Source organism: Rhinolophus sinicus, chromosome 10 (genome assembly GCF_057876585.1).
Source record: "Rhinolophus sinicus isolate RSI-liver-muscle chromosome 10, RSI-T2T, whole genome shotgun sequence".
Lineage (NCBI taxonomy): Eukaryota > Metazoa > Chordata > Mammalia > Chiroptera > Rhinolophidae > Rhinolophus > Rhinolophus sinicus.
Genome location: NC_142510.1, coordinates 5,579,692 through 5,606,187, shown reverse-complemented (window position 1 = coordinate 5,606,187; position 26,496 = coordinate 5,579,692). Strand labels below are relative to the sequence as shown.

Below are 26,496 nucleotides of genomic sequence, written 5' to 3'. Positions count from 1 at the left end.
GGAAAACGAACACTTACTCAAAAAATGTGCATGCTTCGAAGGAACATCTCTGGGGGGAAAATGATGAAGTCTCTTTGGGACTTATATAAAAACGAGGGATTTTTCTGTCCTGACTGAAAAGCAGACTTTCACTTAGAGAACCACGTTCCATCCTTTTGTCTGTCTGCTATGGTTGGGTCTTTAATGAGAAGTGGCTTCTCTTTCTAGCTAGTGTGTGATCTGTTCTCTCAGAGCTCCACTTTTATTGAGCTGTAAAGTGGAAGTAATACTCTAGGTTTGTGAGAGTTCGATGAAAATGCATGTAATGTCAGTTAGTAGCTGTTTGGCTATCTGGTGACAAAGTCTAGTTAAACAGGAAGCACTTTTTAAGATAGATATAACTTCCATTTCATTCATCTTTCCTCCTTGGTACCAATTTAATTTCTCAACTGGAGAGGGAGGGACAGAGCACTCCCCCTACCAGGCGCTGCTCATTGTGTTGGTTCTTAATTCTTGTTGCCCTAGAATCCCCTTGGGAGTTTCAAAACACTGAGGTGGTGGAATCTAGATGATGATGATCTGCTAGTTTTTGCTCTGCATGAGGTGGTTCCTCTGCATCTCACCGCTCTCTTTTTAAATTACTTTTTGCTAATGCATTGTGGAGTTGGATCTATTTGACTGACATTTCCAAGTTGTAGAATGGAGAAGCCCAGCCTCACACCAAGGTACCAGCCTATCCTCAGGAGGGACTGACTGTACGACATCTTGCTGATATTTACTCCGAGGGTTTTTAGCCCATCATGAGTGCCTACTGGATGCCAAGCTCCAAATGTTAGTGATGATTTCTAAATGTGTGGGGCTCTGTTTTTCCAGTTTAAGATAGTTTGCGTTTATTGTTTACTGAATACAGCCCAATGCGGAGCAGCACCGCAAGTTCCTCAATCCAGATAACTTGCTCAACATCACGATATGTGGTAGAGCCGTGATCTGAAACGAGGCAGTCAGCCCCCAGGTCCCGCACTCAGGCTAGGTTGACTGATCTGTGCACTGAGCCACCGCACTGAGAGCGAAGGCTCCCCCAAACGCAGCTCCCCTCTACTTCGTCCTCACGCTTTCGGGACTATGTTTCCCAGCGCCCCTTGCGAAGGATGCTGGCCGCGGAGCTTCTCCTGGCGTTTGGACTCTACTTCCCATGGGGCCTTGCGGCCTCTAGATTTCCTCAACGTCTCGGGGCTGCGCCGTCTGCTCGGACCACACTTCCCAGCGGCGCCCGCGGCGGGGCGGGGCGGGATGAGGCGGGGCGGCCCGAGGGCGGGGGCGGCGAGCGGCCCGCGGCTGGGGAGGCCGCCGCCTTCCTGGGCCTGTCCGGGCGGCCGCCTCCGAGATGCCGCTGCTGGTCGACGGGCGGCGAGTGCAGCTGCCGCAGTCCGCCGGGGACCTCGTCCGAGCCCACCCGCTTCTGGAGGTGAGCGGGGCCCGGGCGGGGGGCTTCGAGGCGGGCCCGAACCCTGCTCACCCCACCGCCACCACCCACTGTCCCCGAAAAGAGACTTTAAACTTGGCACGGCTGAGGTGCTGGCGGCATATCCGGAGCCCCGGCCGCCGACTGGCTGCCTTCGCTGGAGGCATCTCTGCAGCTTATACCTTCTTCGTACCTTAGAGGGCATGTGCTGAGACCCCTCTCTTCCAGAGGAGGGAACGGGGGCCCAGAGAGGTTAGGTGACTTGCCCAGTGTCGCACAGCACGGCGGCCTGAGGACACCCGGGCACCCTGTTCCCAGAGGGAGCAGCCCCAACCCCAAATCCGGACTGGGCCCGTTTAGGCAAAGCTGGGCAGCCGCCCTTGCTCCTTAGCACGCGCAGGGTTCCCCACCCGGTGTGAACGCTGCGTGGTCCTTAGGTCCTCAGGAAGCAGGGGCTTATTCCACCGTGGGGGGGACAGCGTTTGCGCAGGGGTATCCTGGCGGGTCCCCTACTATTCTCCCCTCTCTGCTTTTCCCCTCCCCCCGGGTCATAGGGCTCGGGTTATTTTTAGCCAGCAGAAAGGGCCCTGCTTTTTCCCCAGCTACGCCGAGTTAAGGACCACGCCCTGATGGCAGGATTTTTGTTTTGTTTTCCGGCTTTTGCCCTCAAATAGATCTCCAAACCCTTAGTCCGTGCTTATGCAGAAACGGTTCAGAAAGGCGTTCTTCCTGTGGGGGAATCAGTCAATTGATGAAAGTGGCAACTTACTGAGCCCCTCGTGTACCTTGGGTACCGTGTTCGCCTCTATCCCTACAATCAGGGCATTTACAGTCTAGTTAAGGGGGATGGTTTTTAATCACAGAATCACTCAAATACTGTAAACAATGTTAAGTGCCATGAACAAAAAACGCCCGTTTTTGCTCTGAGAGATGAAATGCAGCAACCTAACCTGGTCTGTAGGATTAGGGGAGGTATTCTTGACGTTCCCTTTGTAACAGCTGCACAGTTTCTAATTATTTTGTCTGTGTACTTGTTTTGTTTATTCTCCCTCCATCCGTCCCCCAGAATGTAACCCTTCCGAAGGCAGATAGAATATAGGTTTCTTTGCTTTGTGTCCTCAGATCCTAGAGCGATGAAATATTTCTTACATAAATGAGGGAACAAAATGACCCTTGAAAATGACCCAAAGGATGAGGAGGAATTACTGACAGAAAAGGGGACAATTCTGTGCCAATTCTCAACTTGCATTTCAATAAAATAATATTAATGTTAGTGAGCACATACTGGGCACTTAGCAGACACCAGGCATTGTGCTAAGCACTTTCCTTGTACTGTGTCACTGTCACACTCGGGAAGTCAGGAGTAGGACTCAGCGAGGGAAAAAACGTCAGCTGCATAAAGAATATAGGTGACACTCTTATTTCTATGTCTGTTTGGAAATTTCTATGCTAACAAATTAGATCAGCGTCCAAGGCTGCACACTGAGTATGGATGGGGGGATGTGGGGATATCCCAGGGCTGCCAGCCCCTCTTGAAGGGCGGTTTGGCCTATTTAGGGAGACGTGGCCTAGAAAGGCTGTGTAGTGGGGACCAATTCGCGTCAAGGGAACGTGGAGGACAGAAGATCACTTTGATTTGCAGAAGTCTAAGGGAAGGAGGATGGAGGCATGAGAGATTCGAAAAGGGGAAGAAGCAGGAGGGCATTCTAGCTGGGCAAGCTAGACTGTGTCCCAATGGGCGGGGCGGGGGGCAGGGCCCTGAGGACAAGTGGACTGGCCCCCGTTTCCCTGGCGTAGAGAGGGTGAGAAGGGGAAGGAAGAGTAAACCGGGGAGGAAGGTTGTGCCTGGGTTAGAGGGGCTTGGATGCATCTGCCAACGAATAAGCAGTGGGAGGAGATGAAAGGTTTAACTATTTTTCTATAACAAGTAGCGTGTCCTCTTTGTAAAAAAAATATAAATGTCAGAAAGAAGAGAAAAGGTGTAACCGCAATCATTCTTCACATTTTGGTAAATATCCTTAAGGAGGTTTTTCTTTGAGTATGATGTACTTTTTTTTTTTTTTAAGATTTTATTGGGGAAGGGGAACAGGACTTTACTGGGGAACAGTGTGTACTTCCAGGCCTTTTTTCCAAGTCAAGTTGTTGTCCTTTCAATCTTAGTTATGGAGGGTGCCGTTCAGCTTCAAGTTGTTCTCCTTTCAGTCTTAGTTGTGGAGGGCGCAGCTCAGCTCCAGGTCCAGTTGCCATTGCTAGTTGCAGGGGGCACAGCCCACCATCCCTTGCGGGACTCGAGGAATTGAACTGGCAAACTTGTGTTGAGAGCCCACTGGGCCATGTGGGAATTGAACCGGCAGCCTTCGGAGTTAGGAGCACAGAGCTCTAACCGCCTGAGCCACCGGGCTGGCCCTACTTTTTTTTTTTTTTTAAATGAGAACATACTGTATGTTCTGTTTTATGATGTGTCATTTTCACGTAACAACAGTATGTGGTGAGCATGCAGAGTACCAGCCATTAGAAGCCTGTCCCTGGCTGTGCCTCGTACAGAACAGTGACAGTAATAACAGCAGTGCAGTGGAACTTGCTATGAAGCAGGTGCTAGCTAGTCCCACCTTACAGGTGACGACGGTGAAGCAGAGAGGCTGAGTAAGTTACCCAAGGTCCCACATCCCGTAAGTGGTGTGGCCTGGATTGGAACCCTGGCAGTTTGCCTTTGTCTCTAGAGCTGCACTGCTCAATACGGTGGCCACCAGCCACATGTGGCTGTTTGCGTTTAAAGTAATGAATATTAAATAAACTAAAAATCAGTTGTTCAGTTGACTTAGCCACATTTCAAGTGCTCCCAGCCATGTGTGACTGGTGGCTACTGTAGGAGACAGTGCAGGTAGACTCGTAGGTAGTTGCCATCACTGCAGAAAGTTCCTTTGGGTGGTGCTGTCTCGAGCCTTCGCTCTTACCCAGTTACTGGATGCTCAGGAACCAGCTCTGCAACATCTTGTTAAATGGTTCCATAGAATTCCACACTAGGAATGCACCATCACTTCGTTCCTGTTTTTAAGCATGTACGATATTTATCATCTTTCACGGTTATGAACATGCGCAGAGATAAATCTTTATAAACCCCTGTAATTATTCCTACAAGCGAAATTGCTGGACTCAGAAAGGTTTTTTGAGCAGCAATGTGATGTAACAAAATCAGTGTTTTGAAGTAAGGATGCCGGCAGCCACTGGGGAGGATAGAGTGGGCAAGGGAGACCTTAGGGTCGAAGAAACGGGTGGGAAATGGGGACAGCCACTCCCTACAAACCTGCTCGCTTAGTCCTCACGCAACCTAAGGAATGGCCATCAGCATCCCCATTTCCCAGAGGAGAAGATAGAAGCACAGAGGGTCAGAAGCAGTGCTTGGTGAAAGGCCAGTGTTGTTTTGCTCTTCCATTCATAAATTCTATGGCAGGAACTTAGACGTGAGATCATGAAGGACTAAAATAAGGCAGCACAAGTGGGAGTGGGAAAGAAGGCTCTGTTTTGAGAGCTGCCCTGTTAATAGTAATTTCTTACACAGCACTGTTTGCAGTTCACAAAGCACTTGTGTGCCTGCTGTCCCGTTTTTGAAGGAAGAACCGACAGACTATAGCAGCAGGGGTAAGGGGTCTGCGAATGTCCTCAAGGGTACCGCTAAGTGATTGGCTAACACTGGGGGCAGCAAACTCCAGCCATGGTCCAGCTCCTGTTTGTCGCTAGCCCATGAGCCAAGAACGGTTTTTACATTTTTAAGTGGTGGGAGAAAAATCAAAAGAATATTTTGTGACACGTGAAATTATATGAAATTCAGATTTTTGGTGTCACCCATAAAGAAAGATTTTGGGGACACAGCCACAGCCGTTTGTTTACGTGTACTCCATAGTGCTTTCAGAGTACAACTCACAGCCTGCAAAGCCCAAAATATTTCCTCCCTGGCCCGTTTCAGGAGAGTTTGCTGACCCCTGGGTTAAGAGACCTGTGCCACTGAATAGGATTTGGGAAACGAGACTGACGGAAAAGAGATTTTTTAGTGGATCTTTGTGTCCAAAGAGTATCAGAAGTTGAAAAAATTATTTCAGAAAGGATGTGAGTTTATATAAAGTAAGACTGTTTTCCTATAGAAGAAGCTTGGCTAAACTTTTCATTTTTCAAAGTGCAAGACCAAAGCAACATACCATTTTCGCTTTGCGGCATTATCTCTTCTGATAATCTATGCTTTGATTTCTTTGGGAAATAGTAGAAGCTGTGGCAAAAAAAGACGTGATGTTTGGTCCTGGGTATGAATGTGACAGTTCGTTGCTCTCAGATAGCTTTGCTTTTGGGTGGTGACCCAGTTGTGAAAATGAGCGGTAAAAATTTGCCTTTACTTTCTTCCTCTCCTCCCAAAAGAACAGAGCAAAAGGTAAGTGTTAAAGGAATGATACAGAGGAAAATCTGAATTCTCCTTCATGTTATTTTTAATTGGGGTGAGGTGAAAAGTGGTCTGAGTGAAAAGCCTTCACTGATAAGAGGTGTTTGAGCTTTAGAACAGTCAGCCACACCTATTTCGCCTTGACTTCTATGGCAGGCAAAGCTTCCAGAACAATCTAATTCTTCACTGCAGTTCACTTTTCTTCAGTTCCTTTCTTAAATTGAAGGGCTTGTCTTTTTCTAATTGCTGCTTTGCTTCCAATTAATGGAAATTTATTGAAAGAAACAAGCTCATTATGTTTTTTTACATCAATTTTCGTTAAGTACTAACCTAAGTTTGCACCAGTCATGAGAAATGGCAAGAAGCTTGTGTAAGACTAGCAACATTCCCCAGTCTACACAATGCATACATAATCTGTATTTACACATTTGGAGAAGAATTTGTTCATTGATGAGTTTATTTATTACAGATAAGAAGGAGATTAGGATACATTGTAGGGTTGTATCAATTTGACATTCTTGAAAGACATTCATTCAAGAATTTTAACCACCTGAGTTCCTCCCCCCTGTCCCCGCCCTTCCAGGCTTACTTTGTAAGAATTTATAAAAATATTCAATGAGAGAAAATGCTGACACCGAATATTAACATACCCTCTTCACAGATTTGCTCCTTTCTGGTTTTCTACTTTAATAATAACATCACTACATCATAGACGATTTAGAGACTAGAGAAGACATCAGTGAAATCACGTGTGTTTGCCCTGTCCTAACAACCATGCTCTTATTGGTGAATTTCCTTCCAGTGAGTTTTCCTAGGTGCAGCAACATTTTAGCATTGTTGTATTAACAGCATATGTATAGCTTAAAATTTTTTATACTTTTGTAGTTTGCTTTTCAGTTCACATTTCAAAACTATTTTCCCATTGTGTTCATTTCCATGAGCCTGCGGTTAGTAGTTGTGAGTTGGTTCTGCATAATTTCCATCCTTTCTCTTGCTGTCCCCAGCTTTTTGCCATCCTAAGGAACAGGGATTGTCGCATTTTGCGTCATTTCCTCACTACAGATTTCCAGAAGTGGGATTACTAGGTTAGGGGATTAGGAAGGTCTTAACCCCTCTTCCTCTTTGAAGAAGGTAAAGAAGGAATGTGGTTTCTGACCCTCCATCCATCAGTCCCTATACTCTGATTCTCTTCACGGTTATAAAATCATGAAGAGTCTCTTCAGCACAGGACTGTGAAAAAGGATATTGCATCTTATTTCATAGGCACTGAAATCTCATAGGTTAAAAAGGAACAGAATTTTATTGTTTTCTTTGTATTGTTCCACATGATAGTTACTGCTGCCTTTTTATTTTAGCCTTTCTGTCAAGTAATACACACACCTCAGGCATACAAGTGTGTGTTTCCCACTTAGCACACACTTGGCTCTCTCCACCTCTCTAGTTACTCAATGCTCACTAATTTCCATCACTATTTTTTTTTTTAATTAAACAGGAAAGAGCCAGACTTCTCAGAGGTCAGTCTGTTCAACAAGTGGGACCCCAGGGCCTTCTGTATGTTCAGCAAAGAGAGCTTGCAGTGACCTCCCCAAAGGATGGTAGGTTAGGAAGCAGTGAATTGGGCATTATCCCAAAAGGCAATTGGATATTTTATTTTATTTCTTTTTCAAACAGGCTCCATCTCCATTCTGGGTTCTGATGATGCCACCACTTGTCACATTGTGGTCCTGAGGCACACAGGTATGATGAGAGAGATGAAGGAAACAGTTACTCAAATTGACCCAACACTTGGGACCATCAGTGTCTCGACTCAAGTGTCCTGTGTCCACTGGAAACCTGACTCCGCTCACCTCTTCTCTAGTCTGCATGGTATCTCCCTGGTGCCCTGGTCAGAATGGGTTGGCCGGGGAGCATAGAACGTTTCTACTTTTTCTTCTTACAGGCGATTCGAAGATGAAGCCGTCAGAACGGACAGGAGTAGACTTGGCTTGCGCACTGAGTCCTCCTCAGGAATAACACGAGTCGTTTCACCCTTGTTCTGCAGGTAATGGGGCTACCTGCTTGACACATTGTGATGGCACCGACAGCAAAGCTGAGGTCCCCTTGATCATGAATGCCATAAAGTCCTTTTCTGACCACGCGCAGTGTGGAAGGTGAGCTCCACGCCACTCTGTGTTGGGATACCGGGAACTTCACTCCCTTGCTAGAGGAAATAGCTGTGGGAGCTGTTACGGCAACATCCAGTGTCACCACCACAGTGGCTGTCCTGTTCCCTTGGGGCAGCGCTGGGCACAGCATGGGCCCTTGTCAGCGGTTGTGGAGTGAATGACTGGGGGCTAGGTGGTGGCGGGGAACAGTGCTTGGTTTCACATGGAAGGTGTGACCTCGACGTTCATGTGTTGGACGTTGCTTTGTTAGCCCCCAGATGTAGTGTCTTTTCATTCATTCATTCCTTCAGCAATTACTCGTTGAAAGCATCCTGTGAGCAAGAACTTATTATAGGTGCCAGGGACACAGCAGTGGGCAGAATAGACACAAACCTGCCCCCAAGGTGTTCATTCTAAAGCAAGGAGCCATTCAGTGAGCAAAGCAGGATGTTACGGGGTGGCCAGGACTGGAGGAAAGCAAGGCAGGGAAGAAACGGGCATGGCAGGGCGTAGGGGGGCAGTTTTAAGTGTCAGCCCAGCAGTGGTTTCCCCACCGATTCTGTAGAAGCGCGATGTCCAGCACAGCGTCTGGCCCTCTCAGCCGTGACAGGAAGTGTAACACCTCTGCTTCACAGCTGCTGACACGGCCTCAGCTGCCGGAGTCACACAGCTAGTTAGTGGTAGGGCCAGGACAGCGGTCTGCCCTGTGCCACACCCCACCCCTCTCCTTTCTCTCTCATTAGGCAGACTTGGCAGCCTTTGCTCTCGCTTTATTCGAAATCTAAGTAGCCATTGAAAGAACTAGCCCAGTCATATGCAAGTTCTTAGAATCCCAGGGATTGAAAAACAAAGCCTGTGTCAGAATTTCACTAGTGCAGCACAGATCGTTTTTAAATTTAATTCTACTTCTGCCTGTGTTGGTGACACAGGCTGGGCCAGCTTCATGGGGGTGGGACCTGTGCAGTTGCAGGCAGAACGGCCTTTTCATTTTGAACTGGGCCCACAGTACGTAGCCGGACCTGGGCACTGACCCAACTCCGTGGTTCTCAGAACGCGCTGTGAGGTAATCCTGGTCTGTTCATGGAACTGATTTGGTCCCTCTGGCAGGTTTGCTGCAACAGGGATCAGAAGGCAAACCTGTGGCCCAATGTCACGTGAGCCACAGTGATCCCGGCTGCCCTTAACCTTTTAATGTTTATTATGAGGCCACGTGATGCTCTGCCACGTGCTGGCTACGTGAAAGATTCCAGTTCATTCCACAGGGGGAGATGCTCCCTGTAGGTTGAAGGCAATATGAAATACGGCCGCACTTGCCCAAGCACTGGTCCCCAGGTGGCTACAGGCTGTGGGCAAGTGGTCAGTAGACAAGTGAGTGTGGGAACCACAGGGCTAAATATAGTTCGTTTGGTTTTTTCAGCTGGAGGACTTGTCAGAAGTTGCGTGTGCTAATGCATGTCTTGCCTCTCCTAGGGAGGGGTACAGCAGGCACGATTTCCCACTCACTGAACACCAGGGGCACATGCTGGGTGGGCGCGTGCTTTGGAAAGTTTCCTTCTCTGTGGGATGGAGCTGATAATCCCTCTCCCTCCGGGATAGTGGGCATTAGAGGAGATAGGCTGTGGACAGTCCCCTGCAGTCCCCACACAAAACCGGCCTGTCCTCAGCAGGAGCTGTCTCCCCTTCCCACTCAGCCCCCAGTTGCTCTTAGGCCGGGACATTTAAGAGGTTTTCGGAGCTTTCCTGCTGTGGGTGGGTAAAGAGTGTGACGGAGTCATATTCTTCCAGAGCAGTCCCCACCCTCTGCATCGAGGCAGCGTCACATTTGTGTTGAGATACAGATGGCTCAGCCATCAGAATTCCTGGGCAGGGTCCCCAGCAGTGCGTCCGGCCCTGGCAGCCTCGCCGTTTGCCCCAGGGTGCCACACATAGCTTGTGTGCGCGCCATGGCCCAGACGAGGCCCCGCTGTAGAGCGCGGGTTCCCGGAAGTGAGAGCTGGGGGTGCTGTGGCCACGGGGTGCTGGCCTCTGACCACCGTCCATCTCTCTGCCAGGCTGGAAGTGCACCTTGTGGGCGGCTTCAAGGACGAAAGGCAGTTGTCACAGAAACTTACTCATCAACTTCTTAGTAAGTTCACTTTTTGTTTTCCCCAAAACTTGATAAAGATTTCTACCTGTTTTTGCTTTGATATAAGTCCCAGTTAGGACATGACCTAAGAGGGCATACTTGCCTGGAGCAACGTAAAGTGCTCAGCTTGGAATCTCACATAAAGACTGAACAGCATAGAGCTACATGTTTAAGGCTGTTGGGATGCAGATGAAATTTTCTTTTCAAATAGCAGTTGGCGCCTTCCAGAAGCGTAAACACTCTGAATTGTATAAAAACAGAACTGCCCTCTGGGCAGAAATATCCATTTTAATCTGTAGAAATTGAAAACATTGATGATACCGTTTTCCCCCTTTTCAATTAGCAAGTATTTAAAAAAGACATTATTCTGTGTTATTCACCATGAGGCAGTGAGGTGGGCATATTCCCACGGTCCCGGGATATACATTGTGCGACATGTTCGGAAAGCAATTAGGCGTCATGGCAAAGTCTTAACATGGTCCCGTCCTTTGACCCAGTAATTCCTCTTCTGGGAATCTGTTCTAAGAAAATAATCTGAAACGTGCAGAGAGATTTATGCCCAAAGACGGGCAGTAGTATTACAATAGGAAATAATCTAATGTCTGTTAGTAGCGGAATAATCATGTAGCCATTAAAACATACTTAGGAAAAAAAAAAAGAAACAAACAAAAAAACTTAGGAAGATGTGAATTCCATGGGAAAATACATATGTACAAAAAATCAGGATATAAAATTGTCTACATGGTATGAGCTTAGCTGTGCATGGAAAAATGTGGAAGAAAATACACTGTGTTAACTGCTAGGATTATGGGCTTTTAATGCCCATATGCTTCTACCATCAAATTTTTAGGAAAAGAAGAGTAAAAATCTTATGAGTCAGTTTGTTCCCCCAAACCTCTCAGAATGGAGAAATGGAAAGCCCTGGTCAGTTTCCTTTGGGCTTGAGGTAGGAACAGGGTTGTCACTTAGCAGGCAGGGTTCCGTGGTGTCAGGTCACGTGGATCTGGCCTCTGCTAGGCAGGCCAGCCTGCTTGTGGCTGAAAGGGTAGTGGTACAGAGACGGCTCAACTGGCTTGTCCTTCTGTCCCCTCTTGACTTGCTCAGCGTATGTTCTGCTAATTAAAGAAACTTTTGACATCCAGTTTTAAAATTCTAATTGTAGGTGAATTTGACAGACAAGAAGATGACATTCACTTAGTGACATTATGTGTGACAGGTAAGTTCTGCCATCTTTCCCAAAACAAAGCTATAGATTGCAGGAGCCTTCTGCCCTCACCCAGCATCAGTACCGGTCAGAAGACACAGCTTGTTGATGCTTCGCTGACTTTTGCTGGCTTTTCCCATCTGCTGGAATGGCCTTCCCCTCTCCCTGTCCAAATCCTGCTCAGTCTCAGCTGAGATGCTGACCCACGTCAGTGCAACTCATCTTTCCTTCCGTGGCATTTTCAGAAGCCTCCTGGACACCTGGGCAGGACAAGGGACCAGACCCCAGAGAGGAGCTGCCACCTTGTGTGGCAGACTGCCAAGCATGTAGATGGCTGAGAGGCACTAACTGGAAGTGGCAGCTTGTTCAGTGTAAACCCGACAGCTTTGGGGACTCTGTAGGGAAACAGGAAAACCGTCCCTGAAATTGTTTTTCCCCCCATTAGTAGTGGGGGCTCCTTCTTGGCCTCTTATTATACAAAATGAAAAAAATTATTCAGTATTTCTTAAAAATTGGATCTTAATTTTTTTTGTTTGTTTTGTTAGAACTAAATGACCGGGAAGAAAATGAAAACCACTTTCCAATAATTTATGGCATTGGTAAGTAGTGTGTGTGTGTGCGGGTTGGAGGCTGGCCACGTACTGACGAGGCAGGCTCCAGTTAAAGGCCGGTTCCATGAACTAGTGAGCACGCTGCTGTCCGTGTGTCACAGCCTTAGGTTCAAATCCTGGCTCCTCTGTGTCTGCTGGGGGTGGTCCTGGGCAAGTAGCTTACCTTCTCTAACCTTTGTCTACAAATAGAGAAAATGTCTACATCCTAAGACCGGGAAGAGAAAACAGGTAGCAAATATAAAGCACAGACAGTGCCCCCGACAGGAGCTGCTGAGGAGCACTCTCTCCCCCGCGGTGGCCAGCCTTCCGGGGGCTGGAGCCGGGCATTTGAATCTTCTTACACATAGGGAACCGAGTAAGGCTTTGATGGAAAACAAAGATGGTACAAAGGAAAGCGTAGAATTAGCAGGCTGCAGAAAACCCAGAACCTTCCTCCTGTGATGGCCCCTAGGACACCTGAGGATATAGTCGGATGACACTGGCTGAATTTGCAGAGGGCTTCTACCATGTTCTGTAATATTTTATTTATTTAGCTGGGTGGTGGGTGGGTCCCCACGTGTACATTATTTTATTTTCTATAACTTTGTATGTGTCTGAAATGTCTAAATAAAAATCAGAACAAAAATACCAGACTTGGCCACGATCACAGGCCCCCTTTGTACCCCCAGCGATTCGTAGACACATTTGGCCCCAGGGCTGCCTGGGGAGGCCCAGCTATTTCCAGTGAGATGCTTTCCAGTGAGATGACATCTCCCCTTTCCAGGAATGGGGAAGCTCTGGCACTTAAGAGTAATTTTGTTCAATTTCCATTCTAGTCTCTCTCTGAGCCTCATCCATATTCTATTACGTATGGCGGTAGAAATGTAAGACTGCAAACTCTCCAGTTTTGTCTTTTTTCAACTCAAAGTCCTCCTGTTGTCCCTGACAGCTGTCAACATTAAGACTGCAGAGATTTACAGAGCCTCCTTCCAAGATCGAGGTCCAGAAGAGGAGCTGCGTGCGGCACGGGCTTTAACAGGAGGACCAGTGAGTCTCGGATCCTCTTTGCGTCAGGGGCTTAAGGGGAAAAAAGCTTCAAGTGTTATAGACTTTGGAAGTGAAAAGTTCATGTCAGCTTCTTGAAAGCTGTACATTATCAGGGACCACCACATACCTCTGTCTGTCCCTTTCTCACTTGCTCTGTCTCTCACACACACACGAATAATGAAGGCTTTTAGGGTGTAAGCTCAATCCCCAGTTCCTTGCCCTAAAGTGGTGTAGAGGGAGGTAATGTGAACCCCTAGCATCCAAACCAAAGAGAACGAACCCCGTTTACTTTGTAAGAACTTGACCTGTAAAGTTCCTACAAAGCAAGGAGAGCCTGGCCGCGGGAAGGACAGGCTGCCCTCCCTGCACAGCGGATCTACCCTCCTTTGGACCCAGGCCCTGAAGATCAGTCTGCTAGAACCCCAGGGAATGATCGAGTCACTTAAACATCGGACTAATTAAATAGCATCTTAAGTTCAGAAGTTAGGGAAAAAAACTAAGACATGGCTGTTGAGGAATGGGTGACAGAATCCTTTAAGAATGCTTTCCCAGTGTGAGAAAATAGAAATCGCGTTCAGAGCACCCAAAAGAAACGTCACTTAGGAAATTCGGACATTTTCATTGGAAAGTGGTGTTTCGAGTCAGAGCGATTTTTGCCAACCCTTTCCATTTTCAGGGTTCCTTCTGCAGCTTCTCAAATAGCACAACAGCCTTGATGTTGCAAATATTCTGGACATATTTCAGTTTCAGTAACCAGAATTGAATGTGGCTGGTTAAGCTGAGAATGACCATTGGCAAATTTGGGGATTCAGGGAATTGAGCATTTGGTAAATTAGCAGTTTTACAAGTTCTCCCTTTCTTTTGATGGGGCAACAGGCAGTGTGTAGTTTTAAGTTGCAAGGTAATTAGCTGCTGGGTTTTAACGAGGCAGTGTTTCGTGTAGCAACACGACCATGGATATCAGTCAGACACCTGGGTCTGAGGCCCAGCTCCCATGCTTCCTGGACATATGACCAGAGGCAGTGTGCCCCATTCTCTCTGCGCCTCAGGTTTTCAACCCAAATGGGGGAAATGCCATCTTCTTGTAGGACTGTTGTCAGGACTAAACAATTAATGTTACCCACAAAATGTAGTACCAGACAGTTGGAAGTGTTCAGTAAGTAGCAGCTTTGTTATTAGGAGACAAAATTTGAAAGAAGCTTATCACCCAAATAAATGCCTTAACTGCTAGATTGCACTGGAGCCTGCTTTAATGGTAGGGTCTGAGAAACTGGTAGCATTCCTTAATTCTGTCCTTGAAATGTTCTCTCTTAGATGATTAGTATTTACGATGCAAAGACAGAACAACTCCGTATAGGACCTTATTCCTGGATGCCATTTCCACATGTGGATTTCTGGTTGCAGCAAGATGATAAGGAAATACTAGAGGTGAGAATTTACGGGTTGGGCAAATCTCAAACCTCTGGACCCTGGTCTCCTCATCTGTAAGGAAAAAAGGGTTTAGACTAAATAATAGCTGATTTTCCTTCCGCCGGGGGAGTATTTACTTTTAGGATGCCACTGACTGACCCCATTTAACTTCTGTATCCTGGGGTTAAGTAATGTCCTGCATAGATACTTGTGCAGGTGAAGCAGTAAGCAGCCAGCTGCTTTTCTCCTCATTAACCCAGCACACCTCCGTGCGCCTGTAGTTTTACAATGTACATACACTTACGTTGTGACCTGAGAACATCCTGATTCCTTTATTTGGCATCTCTGTGAAACTAGGGAACAGAGTGAGGTTATTCTCTCATGCCCCAAATCTTGTTTTTCCAGAACCTTTCCACTTCACCTCTGGCGGAGCCCCCTCACTTTGTTGAACATATTAGATCTACCTTGATGTTTTTAAAAAAATACCCATCTCCAACAAACACGCTGTTTCCTGGAAATAAAGCTCTACTCTACAAAAAAAGTGAAGATGGCTTATGGGAAAAGATCTCTTCTCCAGAAAGCTGAAAATAGGAATTACCAAAGAAAGCAACTTTTTGGCAAGACAAAGACTATTGGTGGGAGTTGGATAGAATATGAATAAGATTACATCCATTGCATCTTAGGTCTCCTTTCTTATTCAGTGTCTTTTAGATGACTTTCAAAATAAAATCTTATTTTGGAAAAGGCATTTGTTTAAGTTTACCTTTTGCATTAGTAAAAAGTTGACATCCAGCTTTTCCTTTTTGGTTAGTAATAGACATAGGAGAAGCCAACTGCTTCACCATTCTTCTGCAAAATTAGTGAATAAAGGGAAAACTGGAACTGAGCTTGTTTAAACAATATTTAAACTGCAATAAAGTTCAGTGAGAATTTTTACATCTCAGTTTTTTTTGGCCCCCAAATATTTTAGAAGCATGAAATCCAAAATTTATGTATGTATGTGTGTATATGTATGTGTGTGTGTATATATACACATATATACATAAATACTATTCTGCAATATCTTTATCTCTAAAATAGATAATCTCCCATGAGGTTAAATTTAATCTGAGAGTTATACAAAGGTCTAAAGTCATTAAAATGCCCAAATTGTGATTATTATGCAAGTTATATTTTTAGAAACCTTTATTTTTCTGACGTTGCTATCCAAAAGGACGTTACCATGTCCAATTAATAGTAAAATACATAAACTGAACTCACTGATAACAATTTCAAGAACCTTTATTGAAACCAACATTCAAATAGTATCTCAAGGGTGAAATTCTGTTTCAGCAAAACCAATTTAACAATTCCAAATATATATAAAAACATTTAAAAATTAATCTTGTTAAAGGTGATAATATCCCCTTCCCCCATTTTATCTGCTATACTTCATTGCACCAAATAAACAGGGAAGACTGTTTAATCATCTGCACCAAAAAAATTAAAAAAAAAAAAAAGGAAAATTGCATTTTGACAAGAGCCAAATGTCAGTAATCACATCAAATCAGATTGTAATTATAGGCTTCATGTGGTATAACTAAGGCTTCCAGTACTACAGCCCCTAAACCCAGTGTGAATGGCCGCTGTCTTGATGCCCAGGTCTCCCAAACTTGCCTCTGCTAGACCAGAAGGCACAAGGGCTGCCCCTGGGGTAAGTGAAGGGACGCCGTGCTCGTGGAAAAGCAGACGGGGGCAGTCAGAAAGGGCTAGCTTTCAGTTACTTTGGCAGTAGTCTGGCTTGATCAGCTCGAGCAAGATTACTTTCCTGGTTCTTGCTTCTGAGTTGGGCCCAAAGGGCTGAGATGCTAGTGGAACAGAAGCTACGGAAACTCCCATGTGAAACAGGTCAAAGGTACTTATTTTAGAATTTAAGTTTAATTGGGTGCTACAAAGCAAATTTAACATTAGGTTCTTAAGAGTCGCATCTACTGGGTTTTCAGATATTAAACATAGAAATGAGCACAGTCTCTTGTGTGCCAATTTAAAAGCTTTACCAGTATTTAAAAATATACATATATATATATATATGGTCAAGAAGAATCTTTACAGTTACTCTTAATAGATGAGTCCTTTGTTTACAAACAGTTTATAAAGGGCGGAATGGGTTTATGGCAGGGGAAAGTCCCAGACAGAAGCACTGCCCAGTCTAACGTGCTGGAGTGGACACAGTCACATCTCCAGGGAAAGCAGCAGTTAGAGATGGCAGGAGAGAGCTTCTGACTGACGGGTAATCCCACTGAAACCCATTCTCCTTCACGCCAACACAAACCAGTCATATATTGCAACCTGATCCAACTAAACACCAACTACAATGGATGGCAAACCATGCTGTCTGGGTCTCCTCTGTAGCAGTAGAAAACCCGGAGAGTTCTACAGAAAGCTGTCTTACCGAAAGGTATTATGTGCAACCTAATAACTTCTTACGCTTATGTTTACAAAGATAAGAGCAAGTGTTTCAAGTGGCAGCACTTGAAATTTGGAGTGTTCTTTATGAATAAAGTGTTTATGGTAACTTGGGAAAAATGTATTACGACAGTTGGGTACACAGAAACAACAGATGTTGGTGGTTCTCTATACCCATAAAATTAGACAAGTCAGTTACCCTCCTAGAAAGCCTGGCTTTCGAGCACACGTTTGTGCAAAATTCCCAGTCCAGCACAAGTAACAGTAACGTCTCTTGTATTAGCATGTGGCACAGTTCACATATCAGTACAACTTCTTCCCTGAAACAATATTCAGTACAGTCTCAAAGCAAACACTGACTTTTATCTTAAGTTTTCGGGTTCTTCTACCTGTGGGTGGTCACCTTCTGGGCGCTGGGCCCTGTCCTGGACAGTTCCAGGCTGCTCAGCCTCCTGAGGGCTGGGAACCCCCGAGGCCTCCTGCTCCGGCCCGCCGGACAGCTGCTCCATCTTTTCTAAGTCTTCAGTGTGACTCACTGAGCTTGTCTCGCTGACAGCATCTGAACCTCTCAGGGACTTTTTAAAAGGCTTCTGGCCTAGAGAAAGTTGGGATGAATGGCACTGAAAGCTCTGTGAAGGATACTTGCAACAAAGCTCGCGGTGCAACAAAAGATCACGTTATTTAATTCCAAATGCTTCAGCAGAAATCCCCAGAATTACTGGCTCTGAGGCACGTAAGTGCTGAGGCAAGAAATGAGCGTTGCTATAACACTCACTACCGTGCCCCCAAGGCTGGGAACTTTGGAAGTCACCTTACTCAGGTTAAACATGATGGCAGCTCTCATGACCCTAACTTCCCCTTGGAGTGCTACCCAGGTGTTCCTCCAAGGCCAAAGCCACGGCTACTGGGACGGTTATTTAAATGGAAAGGAAATAGGACTTTGGGTTAAAGAACCAAGAAAACAAAGGAATGCAGGTAGCGCCAAATGGGAAAACAGTCACATGATGCAAAGGTCTGTCTTCCCCAGGGAAACCCCAGCAGGTTGCTGCAGTGTTAGGAAATCAGACATGCAGATGTAGGTACCTGGAAGTCTCGGTTTAGTGCGAGTGCCTGAGGGTGTCTGAGGCGGGGTTACTCCTGTCCCTTGTGCTTTGTAGACGTATGTGTGTTCTGTGGACTCCAGAGAGCCTGCCAGGAAAAGAGAGGGGAGTAGGTGGGAGCTCCTGGCATGGGCTGCCCTGGCAGATGCCCACTCAGCCTCGTTCCCCAATGGCTTCCTCCAGCCATGCAGCCCCGCAGACTGGTGGAGACTTTGGTGCTCCTGGAATATGCCAGAACTGGACAAAGCCACCTCACAGCTGTGCTCCTGGCCCCGGCCCTGCTGGGTGTTTCATCCTCGTCTCCCCACATAGCCTGTGTACATGTGAAAACACTCGGCCAGCAGTGTGGCCCAAGTGGGCCTGAGGAGCCAGGCCCAGGTGGGAAATGTACTTGAGCAAAAGGCTGAGGCGTGGTGGGTCGGATGTCTGATTATCTCTGGCTGTCATGACAACGCAGTCATCACTTCCTGGGGAAGGGCCAGAGGAAGGGGCCCCAGGACGAGGGCATTATGCCCCTGGGAGAACAGGAAAGGAGGAGTCCTATAGTTGGGTATCATCTTCCCCAAACCCCAGCAACTGGTAATACTCGCCAGTCGCCAGGTTTGAAATCCAATGGTCCGGTGCTACAGACCAATGTTAACTGCCCCTTCCAAAGGCAGGCCTTTGCTGGGCAAAACATTCATCAGGACAGCAAGGAATATTCACTGAACCCAAATGCCAAGACACTGTCTGAGGGGCTCAACAGCTGAGCATACACAATCTGTTGGATTCCAGGAGTCTGCTGCGGCCAATGGTATCTGCTTTTGTGCCATTTCGACTGTGCAGGTGGGAGATGGATGAGAGTCACAGGGGCAGACAGGTTCCTGGCACAGGACCCAGGATAAAGCAGGGGACGTGCATAGCACAAGGCTTGTCAGCAGAGCGTGAGATTCCAGGGCAGGTGGTCACAACTGCCAAGGCCCCCAACCCTGGGGCAGGCTCTTCGTCCTACCTGCTGTCAGGTTAAAAGTCCTTCCCTTCTGTGATGGCTGGACTGGAGAAAACCAATTCAGCACGGAGCCCACTACGGGGATCTGCCGTAACACCCCCTGCAAAACATAACACGGCCCGCGTCACCGTGGCCCTCGGGCTGCCGGCCGGGCCAGCGGGAAGCCAGGCGCTGACTCACCTCCTCCAGCAGGCGTTCCTCGTTGGCCTTCTGCAGCTGCACCTGAGCTTCCTGAATTCCCTTCCGCACCACTTCTGTCATGTTTTCCAGAAGCTGTGTTAAGACCAAGAAATGTTAGTAAATGGTATTCTGCACTTTAAAACGTCAGTGTGAAAATGAAATAGAAAATCAAAGAGAAGAGGGTAAAAGGCTCAAGGTTGGTGACCAGCCTTATTAGCCAGGGACAGACAGGAGACGTGAGCATCCCTGTGATCTGAATGTCAGACCGACAGAACAGACACACTGCTCAACATTTGTGGGAATGGAGTCAGAAGTGACACGGTCAGGCTTGCAAGGACCTGGGAGCTGTCCACCCAAGAATGAATGAAGCTGGCTCCTCAGCCTCATTTCAAGTTTGGTTCTCTTTTGTACCCCGGCCAAGAGTGAATCACATGACACGCGTTCCTGTCTCCTCTCACACGTCTTGCTTTGGTCACTTTTCTCTCCTTTTGAGGGACTTCTAGTGACTTCCATGTCTGGTTTGGAGAAACAACTTTAAGCCTCAGGCCAACTGGCCCGTACAGGTAGGTCTGCTACCGGTAGGAAGTTCCATCATCAGACCCTCCGGTCTCGTCCAGCCTCAGGACCCAGCTAGAGGCAGGAAGTGTCCGTGACCTTGTCAGTGCCTCGTCTTCCTGAACGCTCGCTACCCCGGACTTCTACTGCACAGCATGTACCAGCTCGCCTGGTTATGTTTCTCTGTCCCCCACTGGCTTGTGAGGTAGTTCCCTGAGGGCAGGGCCGTGTCAGGCTGGCATTCTTGATGCCTGGCACCACGCTGAGCTCGCAGGAAGCATTTAAAACCGCGTTGGGAGAGAATGAATGAGGGGCTCCGTCCTCCATGACTCCAGCTGGCTGCCCGGGCAAAACCCAGAAAAGGAATGAAACACTGATTAGTCTTACTGACCCTTGAGTTTTCCTCAATTTCTCGGGCTGTGACCGCGATGGTCTCCACTAGTTCAGAAACATCTGTGTCGTCACTCGCCATGCCAATGTAAATACAGCTCTTCATGCTTTTATACTCGGGGCCTGCGGGGAGAAACAGACCAACCTGGTGCCGAGTCCTCTGCCATGAGTCAGACACGGCCTGCTTTTCTGTACAAGAGTGTGACCGCGTGCAAAGGAGCCTCCCTCCAGGGTGAGGAAAGTGTGTGTAACAAGACAGAAGCCCAGAGAGGATGCAGAAGGGCAGGGCACTACCTCACCTCCCAGGAAGAACTAAACCAGCGTTTCCTCCAGGAGATAGAGCCCGTTTTCCTTTAAGCCAGTTAGAAATGTCCTTCCCAAGTTCACCATTGACTTATAAAAGCAGTAATTACCCATTTTAAATGTAAGGTCAGATTCCAGTTCGTTTAACTTTTTCAGGAGTCCAGCGTGGATTTTTTCCCCTTCTGGATCTGACTTCAAACTGCTCTTATCATCATTTGCGTGTTCATACCTATAAGCAACACCAAACAGGATTTCAACCTAGAACATCAATCTCTTCAGACACAGGATTTCAGGGGAGTGTAAGTGACTGGCGGTTACCAAGACTGCGGAATGAGGCAAATAGGCAGAGGAGGCACTCGGGGTTTCAAGGTCAGAAACTTTCAAGAATGTCTCAAGGAAAAGGCCGTCTCTAGGTCCATGAAATTTAGACAGCGGCGAGGTCTGGAAGTCATCATTAGTGACAGAAACGCCCCTCATCCTGAGGAGATGAAAGCAGCGCCAGGAGGACTGCCCACGCTGACTAGACAACAGCGGGGTCTACTGCACTGGGAGCCCGGGTCTTCTTCCCGGGATTTGTAATTCTCGTCACGCCCTGGATGTCGTCACTTGTGAGTGGGCACAGAAAGAACATCCAGCGACTCCCACTGCAGCGAGATCAGCCGTGGGCCCCACCGCTGGCTGCCCTGTGCATCCGGCTGAACTTCCATCAGACGTGTACACGGGACTACACACATTCAGCTGCCATTTCTAAGCTGGCTCACAACATGACCCACCTGTGGGCTGCACGGCAACGAGAAGCAAACATCGGGCAGCAAGGCGACAGCGTACCTGACAACCCCTATTCCAGGCCAGTTAGGGTCATCAACGTATAAGAGACCCGCTGTCCCTGTCACCTCCTGCTTAAACACCTCTCGCATCTGCAGTGTGCAGGTCAGCACTGGCAGCCGGCTCCGTATGCAGTCCACGAGCTGATCCACGTCCTCTCCCCGAGTTCCGAGACCTGAAAACAGCCATGGAATGTGAGAGATGTGCTTACGCAACGGCCAAAATGACAGGGCAGGGCCCCCACCCCCCAGAACGGGCAGGACCTCTAGGTACATCCAAAGTGCTTGAGTTGAGGAATTAGAACAAAAGCTACTAAACACAGACATGGGACAATCTGCTGTTCAAAGTGAAGACAGCCAGCTGCTCCAGGTGTAGGCAGTTTTTGTAGGCAGAAGAGAGAAGAACCCCTTCAATATAACACACAATGATATTCTCACATAGATATCAGATTCCTCCCACAGGAAGACTCTGCTTAGGGCAAGTTATAAAATCATACCACAGGCTAAAAACAAACGGTAACCATAGTCATCTGGACACTAACATCTTGGAGAGAAAGGGGTCTGGGCGGGTTTGTGGCAGGGAGGCAGGAAGAGCCGTGTGATGACGATGACAGAGCCAAGTCACTACTGAAGGTCAGAGCCCGAGGTGTGTCGAGGGCTCCCTTACTTCCCTCTACTGAATGTTGCGTGTGATGTCATTAAGGCAGTACATGCTGCCTCGGTGTCCTCAGGTCCCTTGTCAGGGACCAGGCCTCTGGGGCTGGGGACCCTGCACAGCAGGAACAGAGACTCCCAAAGGAGGCCACCAGCCACCTTCCCGATGGCTTTCCTTTGCAGGACAGATGCCTGCATGCCCCTACTAGGATGACTCTGAGAAAACAGCTTTCTAAAAATGTTGAAACATCTCATGAAAAACCACCAAACATTTTGTGAAAAGGTTTAAATCATCTCAGAAAAAAGCACAACCCAAATTTTAATGTCTCTTTTTTTAGCTCATTTTTAAGAGCCTACTATAACAAGCCAAGCTCCACCTAAGGCATTTCACATGCATGATCTCGTTTTAATCTTTGCACTGCTACCATGAGGTAGTGGGGAACAGGTCTGGAGAGAAGAAACATGCTCAAGGTCCCAGAGGTATGAAGTGGCCGAGGGGGGACACGTACCCAGGACTCTGCCCTAACAGTCCATGTACTTTCAGCTACGCTGCTGTCTTAAATGCCTCAAACAGTCCTCAACCTTCACTGGCCCCTGAGAATCACCAAGGGACCCTCCAAAGATAAGACGCCCAGGCTCCACGCCACACCCAGTAAATCAGAATCTGTCATTGTGGCCCAGTTGTTGGGAGTTGTCAGAGCTCCCAGGGGATTCCAATGGGTGGGCTGGACTGAGAACCAATGCACAGAAAAGGGTCACAAGGCATCAAAACGTAAGCATTCTAGGGACTGCAGAAGCATCTCTTTCTGAAAAATGACACGAGACTAATCTACCTAAATTTAGCTCAAAAGAAAAGAAAAAAACCCCAAAGAGAACAGAGTATCACAGCCTGGACTTTAACAGACATGTCACTTGCTCCCAGCAAAAAAGTGAGGGCGATCCATGGGGACAGTCACCTGCCGCTGTCATCAAAGGGCTGAAGCGCAGGCACATGCCCTCCACCTCCAGGTCCATGACAGTGAGACCACTCGCAGGCACCAGCTGTTTCAGCTGTTCTCCCAGCTGCAGGGAAGAGGGCGGAGTGAACGCACTGCTGCAGGGAGGGGACCAAGTGTCTCCCTCCCCCCCCACCCCCGACCGTGGGGCTACTTTCATCCTTTGTTCTCTGAATACTACGGCAACTTTTTAAAAACAGTAAATTTTACATTTATTCTTAAAAAATATATAAGTTCATTGAAAAAAAGTCTAGGAAATACAGGTAAACCAAAAGAATACAAATTACCCACACTGCACCACTGAGGAACATGCGCTGTTGACACGTGGTGCACCCCGGATCTTTCTCTGTGAGTGGGGGTGTGTGTTTCGTTGTTGTCATAAAACAGGACAGTCTACACACTGTGCAGTAGCCTGCATTTTGTCATATAACTTATGATGACCATGTCCCTTCTTCGTAAACACCCAGCTACGTGGCTTATACTGGCTCTTTTGAATGTCACTACATGGATATACCCTAACTTACTCACCAAACCACCCAGGTTGGGCATGACCAAGGTTTTGCTAAGATTGATAACACTATGGTGAACATTCTTTAGACTAAAATCCCGGAGGTACAACCGCCAGAGGTGTGCAGGGGCCTCTAGCTCACGTGCCTTTGGTATCACTACGACCCTCACCTGAACCCAACGCGGCCGCGCTGCAGCGCTCACCGTGCGTTTACAGCCTCACACAGAAGCAAAGGTGAAGCGAATAGGAACAGAAACCAGCGCCTTCACCGAAGGCTCCTCCTGTGGGGTTCCTTTCCCAGGCATGACCATGTGTTATCCCAACCACCTGGGATGCAGAAGAAAGCACACGCCTGCCATTCTTACCCAGCGGTTCAGTGCATCACAGGAGTTTCTCTCGCGGCCGACAACTGAAGGGGCCATGTTGGGCGGCGGGACAGCTTTAGGCACCGGATCTGACACCAAAACAGAGAAAGGGGTTCACCTCCCAGAAACACAGCTAAGTAAAACAGGCACCCCCCCAACCCCATTTCCTTCAGCTCCTAATATTAACCCAAGAGAAATGCCTTAAATATAATAATCAAATGTACATCTTACAGTGAATAAACAAACTGTGGCATACACATAAATGGACTGTTATTCCGCCTTAAAAAGGAAGGAAATTCTGTCACATGCTCAGCATGGAGGAAGCTGGAGGACACTATGCTGAGTGAAAGAAGCCAGTCACAGAAGGACAAATGCTGCATGTTTTCTATTCCATGAGGCGTCTAAAGTAGTCAAATTCATAGAGACAGAAGTGGAACAGGGCTGGGAAGAGGAAGGAAATGGGGCGTTGCTGTTTAATGGGTACAGAAGGTAAAATTTGCAAGATGAGAAAGTTCTGGAGAACTGCTGTACAACAATGTGAATGTACTTACTACTGAACTGTGCACTTAATGGTTAAGATGGTAAATTTTGTGTTGTTTTAAAACCACAACTTGAAAATAAATGAACTGTATCTTGTTAAATTTTCTCATGAAAAATAACAACATTTGAATATATTCACACAAATAGAATTCTTAATTTCATTCGAAGTTTTCTTTCAAGGAATTTCAAAAGGAAAGCAAAGTACAACATTGTAAGTCATCAACTAATCTACCAAGCACTGTGCAAGGTACATCAGAGACCCCAATAGCTGGGCTTCACAACAGAATATCTTCCACTCATCAGATGGTCTGGGTGCCCACTTGTGCCAGGTGTTGTGCCAGGCAGGAGGGATATAAGACTGATATGGTTTTGTCATCTTGGAGTTTACATTCTGCTTGAGGAAACAGACCATCAAGAAAGAAATGAAATCATTCTATATTGTGAGCACCAAACGAGAAGGTTGGGGGGGGGGGGGAGTTTGTGACATGCTAGGGAGTCACCTGAGGCAGGGCTGACAAAGAAGGCGTCTCCGAGGAGGCAGACATTATGGAGACCTGAGGCAAGAAGGAGCCAGGAGAAGAGCAAGGGGAAACGAGTGAGAGGCAGAGGGAACTGCAGGAGCACGAGGTCTTACTCTCGTAAGCAAAAGGCCAAGTGCGTAAGAGGCAGGCGAAGAGGAAGGGAGGGGTAGCACTGCAGGCCTTGTAAGGCCGGGTACAGAGTCGAGACCTTATTCAACGGAAACAGGAAAGTGACACGATGTGACTTCCTCTTACAGCGCTCATCTGACTGCCATGTGGAGAATGGTGTGGAATGTACAGAAGTGACAGAACAGTTGAGAGGGGACTGTGGCCATCCAGGTGAAAAACAACAGTGGTGAAAAACAACAGTGCTCTATACTAGGATGGTGGCATTGGGGACCTTCCTTAAAAATAGAGACTTCTGGATCCAACCTACTAAATCAAAATATCTAGGAAGTAGGGCCCACAAATCTCTATTTTCAAGTGACTTTCTCATTCATTCCAGCACGAGTGCAGGGACCAGAATCTGGAAACCACTGGTTTAATCACAGGAAATTACTGGTAACATGCTAAGGCATTTAGGTCTACAGTTCTTGAGAAAATTATTACATTAGTCTGAAATGATGACTGAAGATTTTAGCTATCAAAATATTTTAGACTGTCCATTTAACGTGAAATGGTTTAAAATTCAAAGCCCTTAAACATGGATACAAAAATAATTCTCTTTTTAAAATCACCTACCTGAGCCTGGTAACTCCTGGAAAAATCTGAACACCACTACGGGGGAACTGAGCTCATCTTCCACCTGAAAAATGAAATCTGATATTACCCAGTAACATTAAATTCCAAATACTTACAAATGAAACAGAGTTTGAAAAGTAGGCTAGAAATGTATTTTTTTAATAAACACATACAAAAATTCAAAAGTTACTTTCAGTTGTTAGAGAAACAAAAATCAAGGGTTCAGGATATTTCTTAGAAATAATTATAAGCCAGTTCCGAGAATACATTGCTGAATTATAATATCTGACACTGGTGTACTGAAATTAAAGCAGGAGGAACTTTTAATATAATGGAGAAACATAAGTTAAAATGACTGGAAAGTTCTATACCCATAGGAAAAAAGGAACAAGTACATTCACCTTGTAAAACTCCCCAAACCGGAGACAAGTCCTGACGGCAATGTGGGTAACCAGAGTCTAGAGCTGACCCTGTGTATCTTCTGCAGCTCTTACATTCAGTGCTTACATTAGGACAGACACCTGACAACCAACTTCATTAATGGGTTCAATGACAGATGACAACGTTTACTGCATGAATATAAGCCAGCATTAAGTTCATGCTCTCCACTGGACAAAAACACAGCCAGCCATCAGCTTCACCGTGGGGTCAGGAGGACACAAAGGGATCAGCAATGCCCTTGACAGGCGGGGGTGTTTTGGGGGGAGTGGGGGACGGAGCGAGGAACATGGGGAGAGAAGATCTCCAGACATTCAACAATCCCAATACTACGATTCTAGTCCTAAGACCTATTTTCTAAGGCCTGTGTATGCCTCACTCATGGGGCCACAACAGGAAACGCTAGTTTGGAAAGACAGGAAGTAGTTGGCCCAAGATCTTCTCTACTGACTTTTCAAAGGACCCTGTAGATGTGATTCAGATCAAGCAAGATGTATATTCAAATCTGCCAATTACTCATTGAGCCAAATCCTGTGCTTTTGTATCTATTATATCCTTT

The 26,496-nt window shown here is 46.9% G+C and overlaps 2 protein-coding genes across 6 annotated transcripts in view; one reads left to right on the top strand and one right to left on the bottom strand.

The window, feature by feature from the left end:
• Positions 1 to 1,273: 1,273 nt before the first annotated feature.
• NTAN1 (N-terminal asparagine amidase) lies at positions 1,274 to 15,138 on the top strand. Of its 4 annotated transcripts, XM_019710382.3 has the most exons (10): positions 1,274 to 1,444; positions 7,363 to 7,465; positions 7,542 to 7,607; positions 7,912 to 8,020; positions 10,066 to 10,139; positions 11,302 to 11,355; positions 11,889 to 11,942; positions 12,883 to 12,980; positions 14,295 to 14,408; positions 14,796 to 15,138. In XM_019710382.3, exons 1-10 carry the CDS (start codon positions 1,364 to 1,366, stop codon positions 14,973 to 14,975), a joined length of 933 nt encoding a protein of 310 aa, XP_019565941.3. In that variant the 5' UTR covers positions 1,274 to 1,363; the 3' UTR covers positions 14,976 to 15,138. The 4 variants fall into 4 exon arrangements, with proteins under 4 accessions (XP_019565941.3, XP_019565942.3, XP_019565943.3 ...); XM_019710383.3 differs by lacking the exon at positions 7,363 to 7,465 and having other exon boundaries at positions 1,276 to 1,444; XM_088801229.1 differs by lacking the exon at positions 1,274 to 1,444 and having other exon boundaries at positions 7,420 to 7,465; positions 7,810 to 8,020.
• The window catches only part of PDXDC1 (pyridoxal dependent decarboxylase domain containing 1), a 36,953-nt gene continuing 24,844 nt past the window's right edge, over positions 14,388 to 26,496 (bottom strand). The window contains exons 14-24 of one of the 2 annotated variants that reach the window (XM_074322781.2): positions 25,500 to 25,563; positions 23,698 to 23,786; positions 22,786 to 22,891; positions 21,180 to 21,351; positions 20,462 to 20,580; positions 20,050 to 20,171; positions 19,104 to 19,196; positions 18,927 to 19,023; positions 17,919 to 18,023; positions 17,225 to 17,430; positions 14,388 to 14,462 (exon numbers count right to left, since the gene is read on the bottom strand). In XM_074322781.2, coding sequence (XP_074178882.2) covers positions 14,403 to 14,462; positions 17,225 to 17,430; positions 17,919 to 18,023; positions 18,927 to 19,023; positions 19,104 to 19,196; positions 20,050 to 20,171; positions 20,462 to 20,580; positions 21,180 to 21,351; positions 22,786 to 22,891; positions 23,698 to 23,786; positions 25,500 to 25,563 — 1,233 coding nt within the window. In that variant the 3' untranslated portion in view covers positions 14,388 to 14,402. Of the gene's footprint in view, positions 14,463 to 15,653; positions 17,431 to 17,918; positions 18,024 to 18,926; positions 19,024 to 19,103; positions 19,197 to 20,049; positions 20,172 to 20,461; positions 20,581 to 21,179; positions 21,352 to 22,785; positions 22,892 to 23,697; positions 23,787 to 25,499; positions 25,564 to 26,496 lie in introns of those variants that run through there. The other variant, XM_019710381.3, reaches the window with a different exon arrangement.